General features: G+C 33.7%; 1 protein-coding gene across 16 annotated transcripts in view; it reads left to right on the top strand.

The window, feature by feature from the left end:
* PTK2 (protein tyrosine kinase 2) overlaps positions 1–12,462 on the top strand; it is a 368,410-nt gene that overhangs the window by 118,512 nt on the left and 237,436 nt on the right. For all 16 annotated transcript variants that reach the window (XM_031947265.1, XM_031947245.1, XM_012541848.3 and 13 more), the window contains one exon: positions 5,487–5,713. In XM_031947265.1, coding sequence (XP_031803125.1) covers positions 5,487–5,713 — 227 coding nt within the window. The remainder of the gene's footprint in view (positions 1–5,486; positions 5,714–12,462) is intronic.

Genomic DNA, 12,462 nt, shown 5'->3' with positions numbered 1-12,462 from the left:
TTCTAAGGCTCCCCCATCACAACACTTTTTGACTAAATAACATGTGAGCTAAGGCATAGAAGGGGTATGTTCATATGATGTATATTTGGAAAAGGTGCAGTTTAATATTCAGTTTGGCAAAAGTCTTGAGTTGTGGGACCTTGAGTTGTGTACCCTGAGAACATGCTAAAGAAGCTAACTCTCCAAACTGTGGATACCGAATACTTGGACACTGGGATTTAATTGGTCTGCAGTGAGGAGCCCACTGAAGGTTTTTGAGGTGGCCCCATCAAATAACTGTAATTGAAAGAAGATTGGTTTTCTTGACAAAAGATACCAAAGGGGTTTGCCATTTCCTTCTCCATCTCATTTCAAAGATGAGGAAACTGAGGCATAGAGGGTCAAGTGAGTTGCTAAAGATCATCCAGTTAATAAATATCTGAGGCAGGAGTAGAAGAAAGATTAGGTTTTTTTTTTTTGTTTTTTTGTTTTGTTTCTTGAGAGGATTGGAAATAAGTAATTCAATCAACCTTTAAGGATCCTTTCTTAAAGGTTATCTAGTCTACCCTCCTTTTAAATCTGGCTAGCGGCTGAGTTTTCTAAGTATAGATTTGAATGACTAGGTCCTGAAAAATATAATAACCAATGTATTACTTTTGAGTATGTTATAGCTACTCTGATCCTCAGATCCAAAATTGCCACAATTAACTGTGAGTTAAACCCATGTACATGTGGCATATAGTGGAAAAGAATATTTCTTGGTCTTTCTGAACTTCCCAGAATGGTCCAGTTATTGCTGTCCTTGAGTTCTACCTTGATACCATATTATGTTGTACATAATCTAAGGTTTTTGGTTTCAGTGTGCAGCAGTAAATCAACTCTGTCTGCTCCTATCCAAAATAAAAAGATTTTAAACAGTTACAAATACTCTGTTACCCAAAGATTAAGACACTAATTTCAGAGATATTCATCACAAAAGATGACATTTTCCAGCTATAATACATCAGGATTTTAGAAGAGATTGCTGCTTTTTTTTTTTTTTTTAAATCAGTGGGATAAAGCCCAGCTTCTTAAACTGTAAGTTGTGACTCCATACAGGATCTTGTCACTGAATGTGGGGGTTATGAGATTATGGATTAATTGTGGTAAATATATCATTTGTTTACCTAATTTATATACCTATATACCTGGAATCATATAAAAATTTCTCAAATAAAAAAGAGTTGCAAATGGGGAAAGTTTCAGAAGCCCTGGGATATAGAGTACATGGTTGAATGAAGTTATGAAGTACTGTTAACTAGATTAGATACTGATATTTTTTGTTGAGATCATGTTATAATGCCAGGCGTTATACACAGAGTTATAGAAGTTCACAACTAGAAGGATTCTCACAGCTATTCTAATTCAACCAAAACAAATATCTCTGCTACATGTACACAAGAGGTAGTCATCCAGTCCTGACCTAAACAAGTCTATTGAAGAGAAAGCTCTCAAAGCCATCCATTTTATTTGTGTACAATTCTGTTCATAAACCAAATCTGTATTTCTTCAACTTTTACTCTTATGTTTACTCTCTTGAGATAATTAGAAGAGACATAATCCTCCTTTATGACCAGCCTTAAACCTTTCTTTTGAAGTAAATTATCTTCATTCTCTCCATCTGATCCACATTTGGCATGATCTAGAAGCTCCTAACTACCTTAGTTGACCTGCCCTTTATTTTCTCCATTTTAGCAGTATCTTCTCTAAAATGGTATATCCAGAAATGAGCATGGTACTCATGCTTGTTCTTATCAGGAAGAGTAGTACAGTGAGACTATCTTTTCCTTAGTCTTAGATATTATATAACTCGTTACAGCTTTAGTTTGCTTTCGCTTTTGGTTGTTATGTGGTATCTTGTGTAAAGAACTGATCTGAGTCAAGATGACCTTGGGTTCAAACTTTAAACCAGTACTTTAAATCCTGAGCAGTTCATTTAAATCATCTCTTTCTAGAGTGAGAAAGAAGTCGTGAAAGTCGAGAGAGAGAGAGAGAAAGTCATGAAAAATATTTCCATGTTAGCCACATTGCAAAAGAAAATACACACCAAAAACAAGAAAAATATACAAAAATTTTAAAAGTATCATTCAATTTATATTCAGAGTTTATGAGATCTCTCTATCTGGACTTAGTGTTTTTCACCATGAATCCTTTGGAATTGCGCATGATTTGTTCTTATGAACTATACTGGCCCTTTGTGATCATAGCTCCTTTTTTCCAGTTGAGACAGTGTATGATGGATGAAATTCTACACATGGAGCCAATAACACTTGTGTTTAATTTCATTCCCCCAGCATTTGTTATCTGATTGACTATGAATGAGAAAGCACTTACCCTTTCTCAGCCTCCACTTTTTTCATCTCTATCTGTAAGGATAATAACAGTAACACCCCATATTATTGTGGGCATTATGCCAAGTGACATAATGCCATTAATAATTTTGGCAAACCCTAAAACAATGCTATATAGCTTTAATTAGCTTAACCTTAATTACCTGACAAACCTTTGGAAATTGTAATAGTCATCATTAATATTATGTGGTTAAACCTTTCTCATAGATGATCTTTGCTTCCTTTTCTTTTAATAATACACTAGATTGGTTTATTAGATTGGTTTTTATCCCAATCTCTCTATTAAACTACTAATAATTTTAACAGATGACATATCTTTTCAATAATCTCTGAGTTCTTTTTTACTAGGAAGATTTGGATACTATGATATTATTTAATCACATATAGTAACTACCTTATTTAATGCTTATAAAGGATAGAAGTATAATGAGAAGTTTTAAACCCTTTTGAAAATAAGGCATTAAGTATTTATTAAAAGCTTTCTATGAAAGAAAGGTAAAAAAAATGTTTCTGATCCCAAGGTCATAGTCTTATGGTAGAAACAACAAGAAAACTACGGAAAAACAAGATGTGTGTATGTTTGTGTGTGTGTGTGTGTATAAATATAAATAATTGGAGACAGTTATGTGTGTGTGTATAACTGGAGATCAAGAAAGATGGGATTTTCATTGGAACTTCAGGGAGAGAATTCTAGGCATTGGAGACATGAGAGCCAGGAGTGTAAGGAACAAGTGAGGAAGCCAATGTCACTGGATTGCACAGTAGGTAGAACTTGGCGGGGGGGACTTTTGGGGAGATGTATTGGAGTCTTCAGGGAAAACTAGCACCTCTGGTGTGAGGGCTTGCTAAGCTCTTTTCAGGACAACTCATCCACCTTTGGTATCCACTTGTCACCCAACTCTCATCTGTAGTTATAAAAAGATGTAGCATGTTCATCAGTCTCATCCTGGTATTTTTACAGACATGATTTAGATCTAAAAACAGGTTTAGAGTAACCTGTTTACTCTAAAAAACCAGGTTTAGAGTAACAGGTTTGACAGAGTCAAACAGAAGATTTTATATTTGACTTTGGAAGTGGTAGGGAACAACTTAAGTCTATTGAATTGGGGGTATCAGTAGTGTGGTCAGGCTTGTACTTAAAAAAGACTGCTTCATTAGTTTGAATGGAGGATATGCTGGAGTGGAAAATAGGGAACATAGTTTAATTTATTCACCTTTTCTGAGCTTTAGTTTCTTCTTGACAAAATACCATTTGGCAGGTGGCAAGCTTTTGGTTATTCTCCATTTCTGGGTGTCTAAAAAACTTCTGGTAATATGGGACTATACCTCAGAGAGAGGTGAGGGTTGGATTTCTAAAATTAGTGATCATCTGCTATTGATGATTGATCCCAAAATAGTTAATGAGATGATTATTATATTATTATAGCAGAGTAAAATATACTCAAAAGATAGAACTTTAAGGGGATCCCTGTAGTTCATAGGCATGACACAAATGAAAGATCAGCAAGAGAAACTGATACCAAAATAAAAAGGTGCTGGACGGGTAGTAGGAATGTCAAGGAAACCAAAGCGCTAAAAAACCAGAAAGAAAGGAAGGGGAGTATTCAGGAGGAGAAAGTAATTAACAATTTCAGATGTTACAAGAATTAGGAGGATTAGACAATGTCTTTAGAGTGAGCAATTATATTATTCATACATCTTTGGAAAGATCAGTTTCAGTTGAGTAAGGTTAGAAACCAAAGTGCAGAGATTTAAGAGAATGAGACTAGAAGTGGAGCACTTCAAGTATCTAAACTTCTTTCTTAAGAAGCTTATCCATAAAAGAAAAGAATTATAAAGGACTGTAAATATCAAAGATGATAACACCAAATAAAATCCTTTTTAAGGTTGGAGTAGACATTGGTATGTTTATCTGAAAAGGAGCCAGTAGAGGTAGAAAAAACTGGAGAGAAAATATAAGAATGATAATGGAGGAAACCTGCTGGAGATGATTTTTGTAAGGAAAAAGGACCAATTTCTTCATATGTGAAACTGATGAAGGAAGGAATAGTAAGAGATAATATCTGTGTTATATGAATATAGATGAGGAAAGGGGGAGAATGGGTTAGCTTTCACAGTGGAGGCTTCAGCTATGAGAGTACTAGAGAATGAGTTTCTCTGAGGACTATGGGATAGCAGATCATTTATTAGGGAGTAAAAAAAAAAGTTTGCTTTCTTGTAATAAGTCCATTTGAGATTATATAACAGACTTTTAGTGGGCATCACAGCATCTAATATGAGCAAAGGAGACAGATGGGAATTAGTTTTGGTTTTGGGTAATGTTGTGATTAGGTCTTGTCAAAAGCATGAATATGGGAAATGAATAGCAAATCAGCAGGTTTGGTTGCAACTTAGAGTACATGATAAAGAATAATATTTCTACAAGACTGAATCAAGATCATAAAGAGATTTAAACTGATACTATTCTGTTCCCATCTTTCATCTTATTATTATTTCTAAGTATCTTTTTCATTTTGGATAAATGAATCTCCAAATCTCCAGTCATATTTTAGTCATGGTTTTATCCCACTAGTTCTCAATGATGTTTGTGAAGTCCATTTTCTCCCTCTCTTGGAATGAGAATCTTTAGTTTAACTTGTTTTTTACCCATACTTTGTATAATTGTGTATATATCTAAGATGGGAGTTAATATGAAAGGTTTTCTTTTCCCTTCCCTATCACATTGAATCTAATGTCCTTTTGATTGAATACTTTTGAATTTTGACAAATTACTGTTAGCACCCATGTTAGAGACATTCTATCTATGGCCAATCAGTCATTCCTATATTTTAAGCTCTTATTCTGAAATCTATATCCTTTAAAAAGATCAATAGGACATTTAGATAAAAGAATTTGCTTATAACAATTTCTTTTAAAAATTAAACACAAGATGATTTCTATTACCCTCCCCAATACTATTGATAACTTTTCTTACTTTTTTATACCTTAAAGAAATAGAAAATGAAATCATTAAAACAGATTTTATATATGTACTTGCATATGAATTTTAATTAAGTGGTTGAATTGTAATCATAATGTCCTAGAATTTATGTATTCTTTTATTTCCCCTTTCTGCAGAATATGACAGATACCTAGCATCTAGCAAAACCATGGCAGCTGCTTATCTTGACCCAAACTTGAATCACACCCCAAGTTCGAGTACCAAGACACACCTCAGTACTGGGATGGAGCGTTCTCCTGGGGCCATGGAGCGAGTATTAAAAGTCTTTCATTATTTTGAAAATAGTAGTGAGCCAACCACATGGGCCAGTATTATCAGGCATGGAGATGCCACTGATGTCAGAGTAAGTAAAATTTTCCATCAGATAAATTGAATGTAATGCAAAAAAAAAAAAAAAATTTTTTTTAAATTGACAAACATGGAAAACAAACATTAAAGTTCTTTGTAACATAGTGTGGATCATGTGGGGCAGAGATTTAAGGTATAGCATTTTAAAAATGTAAATACTATTTGATTTTTTTCCCTAAATACATGTAAAGATAGATTTCAACATTTGTTTTTTATAATATTTTGAGTTTCAAATTTTTCTCTTCCTCTCCCCATACACCAAGCAATCTAATATAGGTTATACATGTACAATTATGTTAAACCTATTTCCACATTAGTCATGTGTGAAAGAAGAAACAAAAGAGGAAGAAAGTATGAAAAAAAGACAAAATAAAAGTAATATGCTTCAATCTACATAGACTTCATAGTTTTGGGTGGGGGGGTTTCCCTCTGAATGTGGATAGCATTTTTCACCTCAAGTCTATTGGAACTATGTTGGATCATTGTATGGCTGAAATGAGCTAATTCATAGTTTGTCATCACGTGATGTTGCTGTCACTATGTACAATGCTTTCCTGATTCTGCTTACTTTTCTCAGTGTCAGTTCATGTAAATCTTTCCAGGATTTTCTGAAATCTACCTGCTCATTTCTTATAAAAAATATTCCATTACTATGCTATAAATATTTTTGTACATTTTTCTTTTTTTATCTCTTTGGGATACAGATTTGGTAGTGGTATTGCTGGATCAAAGGGTATGCGCACAGTTTTATTGCACTTTGGGCATAGCTCCAAATTGTACTCCAGAATAGTTAGATCAGTTCACTACTCCAACAACAATGCATTAGTATTTGATTTTCCCCACATTCTCTCCAATATTTATCATTTTCTTTTTCTGCCATATTAGCCAATCTGTGGATAGATGTGAGGTGGTACCTCAGAGTTGTTTTACTTTTCATTTCTCTGATCAAAAATGATTAGAGCATTTTTTCATATGATTAGAGAGAACTTTAATGTCTTAATCTGAAAACTGCCTGTTCATATACTTTGACCATTTATTAATTAAGGAATAACTTGTATTCTTATAAATTTGATTAAGTTCTCTATATCTTTGAGAAATGAGGCCTTTATTAGAAATCCCTTCTGTAAAAATTGTTTACCAGTTTTCTAGCATTTTAAAAGAAAACTAAGTCATTAAATTGTATATTACCCAGAGTTAATGACATACTTTTCCTCTTTTATTATATAAAAGGGAAGGGAATAGGAACTTTCCCCGTCTCTTTTAATGCAAGTTGGCACCTATCCTGTTAATTCATGGCTTGAAGAGTTGCCTAGAGCAAACATACAAGATCCCTGCAACACAGGCCCCAACCAGATCAGAATGTAATTGGGAAGTAGTTAATGAACTAAATAAAAAAGTCATAGAGCATATATAATGTTAATGTATGATTTTTTTTTTTAAGTTCTTATGCAGACCCCACAGATCCCCTTTCTATTGGAGTTTGACACCACTAGCTTAAAACATTGAATGCCTTGACCAAGGTCAGTCAGTGTGTATCAGAGGCTCTGCTTGAATCATGATCTTTATAATTTCAAGGCTAGATTTTTATCCCAGGCAGCCTCACTTGTAATAAAAAAAAGATCTTACATTACTGTACTTATATACAATATTGATCTTCTGAAGATAGAAGAAAGACCATAAAATTATCCTAACACTGTATGTTAAATTTGTGGGGGAAAGAATGTTGTCTGATCATCTTGTTTTTAGGTCTTTATCAGCCTCCTTTTTGCTCATTACTTTGCTGCTAGATTGTCAGGTCCTTTTTATCCTCTATTCCTTTTCAGTCTCATCTTTTTAGGTAACTCATAGAGTATATCCTTGAAACAGATTATGACCTGTTGTAGGTCATAGTTTTTCTGTTACGAGATAATTTTATAATTTATTTATGTGCTAAACACTTCTTTACCGTGTGTGTGTATTTGTATTTTATTAGCACTACTAAAAGCTTAGTGGTTTTTAAAGTTTTAAAAAATATTTTAATGTTATGCAAAACATGAATAGAATAGGAACAGTCATCAATTTTAATAAAAACTTTAACACAAAGAAGGTATTAGTAAAATAATATCTATATTAAGTTTTTGTTTTCAGTAGTAATTTTACCCAACTTGTGGGTAAATATTAATTTCACAATTCTTCATTCATGATTTCATGCGATATGAATGTATTTATCATAGGAAAGACAAAATTATTTTAATTTCTTTTGTTTTCAGTTAAATCAGAAAAGTTTTGATATCTCAAGCTGAATATTTATATAGACATCTTAAACTCAACATGTCCAAAATTAAACTGATTTCTTTCTCCCCATTCCTTCCTTTCATTTCTTCCTTTTTACTATGGAGGCTATTACAGTCCTATCACTCACTAGGCTCACAACCTGTGTATCATCCCTGAATCCTCACTCTCATATCCAATCAATAGTTCCTGTTGTTTTTACCTTTGCAGCATTTCTCATTTGTGCCCCACTTCCTTACTCTACTGTGTAACTATCCTGGTGCAGGCCCTTATTATCTCAAACCTGGACCATTGCAATAGTTTGCTAGTTGATCTCCCAACCTCAAGTAATACACCATTCCAGGTCAGCCTCTACTTAGCTGTTGGTGGTCTTTCTCTAGTGAATATCTGACCATGTCAGTAGACTCCCAGGACTTTCTGTTACCTCTACTATTAAGTATAAAATTTTCTTTTTGGTTTTAAAGCGTTTGATATCCTAGCTCTTTTCTACCTTTCCAGTCTTTTTATATTCCAAATACTCTGTAATCCAGTGACACTGACATTCTGGCTCTTTCTTACACATAATGTCTTGTTTAAGGCTAAAGATTCTGAGCATTTTATTAGGTGTTTCTATCCCCAGAACTCTCTCTGTCTTCATCTGTCTTCTACCTTCATTTAAGTTACAGATATAATCCCATCTGCAGTAAAGCTTTTCTTGATCCCCCTTAATGCAAGTTTCTTTCCTTTGTTAATTATATCAGATTTATCTTGTATATGACTTGTTTTTAAAGAGTTGTTTACTTAACTCTTTCATTAGATTGTGAGTACCTTGAGAGCAGGAAGTATCTTTTGCCTTTGTATCCACAATACTTAGCACAGTTCATGGTACATAATAGGCATAGAATAAATACTTGTTGGCTTACTGTTATAGACTTTCTTTTAATATTACATATTTACCTCCCTATTAGAGTTCTAGCTCATTAATTCTGTTTATAAAAAAAGAAACAAGAACAACCATTGCATAAAATCTAAAATCCAACATTATTGGATCTGCACATTTATGTTTAACTTAAAGGAAAGGAAAGATTTTTACCTTTTGGGAGTGGGAGGAACATTCAAGAAAACAAAATATATCATTTTGCATTGTGATTGCCTCTGTTATCAAATGACTGTGTTGATAAATGAGGGGGGAAAAATCTTGCTTGTCACCATAAATTGAATAGAGTGACTGCTGAAAATAAAAGAGGCTTGAGATTTTTTTGGAAAGAAAACTATACCCAAGTTCCAGATGAATCATTGCTTTCAGTTCTGTGTTGAATGATAATTATAGCTGTAGAAATGGGGGAAACCTTTACTTATTGGTGATGTTTATTCATCTGAGAAAGGAAGGGGAGGGGATTAGGCATTTTTATAGTGCTTACCATATGCCAGATATTGTGCTGTAATGTTTAAAAAGGTTTGAGAGATATAGTTTCTGGGTAATTTAATCATTTTGTTAATAAGACCAGCATGTTTATTAATGGAAAAGATAAGTCATTTTTCCATCTCTCTCTTAGACCAAAGATGCTTCATAGTGGTAGGATCAGTTTACATGTCCTTCGAAAAGTAAATGTTCCTGAGGATGGCAGTCAACTATGATTAGTTAACAATGAGAATATGAATGAGATGCTGGGGTAACTTACAGTGAGGATCTTAGGAATCCATGATTTAGATCATCCAAATCTTGGTCAAAGAGACTTATCAATCTCCATACCATTTGTTTGACAAAAGGGAAGATCCCCACTTTCCCCGACCTGAGCAAATACAATGAGCAAGGAATGCTGCACCCATTAGCCCAAACTTAGAATTTCTCTTTCTTTGATTAGATCTCAGCCATCCTGGCTGTTAAATCTTTTAGAAAGATTTCCCATACCAGTAACTTGATTTCTGGATGAGAAATTGGAAAAAGGGGGGGAAAAAACAACTTTGGTCCTGACATAATGATTATCTTTTAAATACTGGAAAAAAAATAACAATTTCTCACAGTGTTAAGCACTTTTTTTCAAGAAATTTTAACTCTTTTCATCTTCACTATACCTTTGTGATGATCTTATTATCACCATTTTATAGATGAGGAAACTGAAGCAGACAGATGTTTACTGATTCACCCAGAGTCCCATAGCTAGTTAAGTATCTGAGGCTGGATTTGAATTCAAGGCAAGGAATCTTCCTGATTTCTAGCCCAGTGCTCTCTCCATTGAATCAATAGCTGTCATCATGTGCCATATGATACTCTGAAAGTAGAATATATTACCCTTGATCAGTGAAAATGTAAAATCTCACTGAAAGAGCTTTAACTTCAAGGGTTGATTATGCAGAATTTAGAGGAGAATGCAAGTAAGAATTACAGTCTAAAGAAGTGTCAATTAGTTGTGATCTTCACTGCATAGAGACTATGTTCCTATTGATGAAATCACAAATCCTTCTAAGTAATAAAGGTGGGTATTGAAGAAGTACATCCATAGCCCACATGGCCCTCATTATCCCATTTTATTTCATTTTGTAATTAACAGTATATTACAATGAGCAGATTCCTCTCAAAGTTCACCTGATCACCTCATACACAATTTAGATGATCCTTGATGGTTTGAACCAAACGAGTCTTTGTAGTGGTGTTTGGTGCAATGGAAAGAGGATTGGATTTTTCTGTAAAAGACTTGGACTTTAATTCAAGGTCTGTTCCTTGTAAAATTGTTGTCGAGTCATTTGACCTCTTTTGTTCTCTACTTCCTCAGCTGTCAAATATATGGTTTGGACTGCATGTTCCTAAATACCTTTTTGGTGCTAAGCCCATGATCTTTTGTTCAATATAAATCCCATGAGGTACATAGTGAATTCTTATTCTCATTTTTCAGGCAAAGAGACTGAGGCATAGACTTAAAGAGATTTTTATAGTACTTGTCATAGTTGTAATTTGAAGCCTTCTAATTCCAAGTCTTTCCTGTGTTATTTCTGTTTTATCTAATACATGTTTGGGGAGTTCTTACTAATCCTAGAAAGAGATTTGACTACTGAGGGATATGGTTTTGGTATCAGAAATTAACTTGTTTAATCAGAGCATATATAATCTTTTTAGATGAGTTATCTTGAGATTTGATGAAAGGCCTGTCAGATATCATCAAAACTCATTTATTCTTTTTACTTTCTTCTGTTATATATGTCAATGAATAATTCTTCCATAGGAAACCTAAAATGTATACTTAGTCCTATATAAGAAACTTAGAATTTGTTATAGCTTACATTGTTTTCATCTCTTCTTCAATTCAAAATTTATTATTTTGCAATAATAATTGGTATAGAAGTGAACAAGTTGGTGGTATAAATGATTTTTAAAGATTCCTTTGTTAGACTTACAGCTTCCTTGAAAGCTTTGGCAATACTCAGTTATCTTTTCAGGCATTAAATTGGACTCATTTTTTAAAGAGAATTTATATTGCATTTATAGATTCTTTTCATTAGAGTAAAGAAAGACATTGGGCAGATCTTGGAGAAGAGAGGTGTGGCAAAGAATGCCTGGGAATTAATAGCGGAATTCCCTATTTTCTAAGTGTTGAATATTATAAGTACTATACTTGAATATTATAAGTACTATACCAATTGAATATGTTAAGGAATGATGATAATAACATACATATTCGTAGTTTTACCTATTTAATAAAGTATTTCCAACTGAATTTTGCAGTAATCATATCACTTTTAGAAATACTATGTTGAGTCCTATAATGCAGTGCATAGAATGCTGGACTTGTAGTCAAGAAAGCCTGAGTGCAAAGCCCCCCTCAGGCTAGCTGTGTGGTCTTGAGCATCTCACTTCACATTCTCAGCCTCATTTTTCTCATCTGTTTAATAGGAATCATAATAACAACTACCATGCAATAAGATAACTAATACAGGTTTTGAGGTGGGATTTGCACTCAAGGCTTCCTGACTCTGGACCCAGCATTCTATATAGTGCACCACTTGTTAGAATAATTAGAGCTGACCAAAAATGGAATGAATTAGCATGACGAGATGGATTTTCTCTCTCTAGATGTTTTCAAGTGTGTTATGTGATCACTTATCAATAATGTAGAAAGTTTCTTTGGCAGATGTAGTCTGTACCTAATGGTTGGTAAAGTCTTTTCCAATGCAGGATATGTGATGGTTTCATTTAAATGGAAAAGAAAGTAATAAAGGGAACTATCACTTTATGCTGAATTTTGTCACAAAGAGGAACTAGGTAGTAAAATGGAAAGTAAGGAAATCTCATCAGAAAGTGCCCATATCATCTTGATCCTAGTAGCCAAAGAAAGGAATTCTTTTTTTTTTTCATTAATAAGTTTTATTGGGGCCAGAGTCAAGATGGCGGAGAGGATACATGTTTCATTCTAAGCTCCTCTTCTACCCTCAGTATTAATTACCAAATTCAGCCTCAGAAATAGTGCTTGAAAGATCGCCAGAAAAGGTTTGTCGTGA

The sequence above is a fragment of the Sarcophilus harrisii genome, chromosome 1 (assembly GCF_902635505.1).
Source record: "Sarcophilus harrisii chromosome 1, mSarHar1.11, whole genome shotgun sequence".
In the NCBI taxonomy this organism is placed as follows: Eukaryota; Metazoa; Chordata; class Mammalia; order Dasyuromorphia; family Dasyuridae; genus Sarcophilus; species Sarcophilus harrisii.
This window is presented reverse-complemented; position numbering and strand designations above follow the sequence as displayed.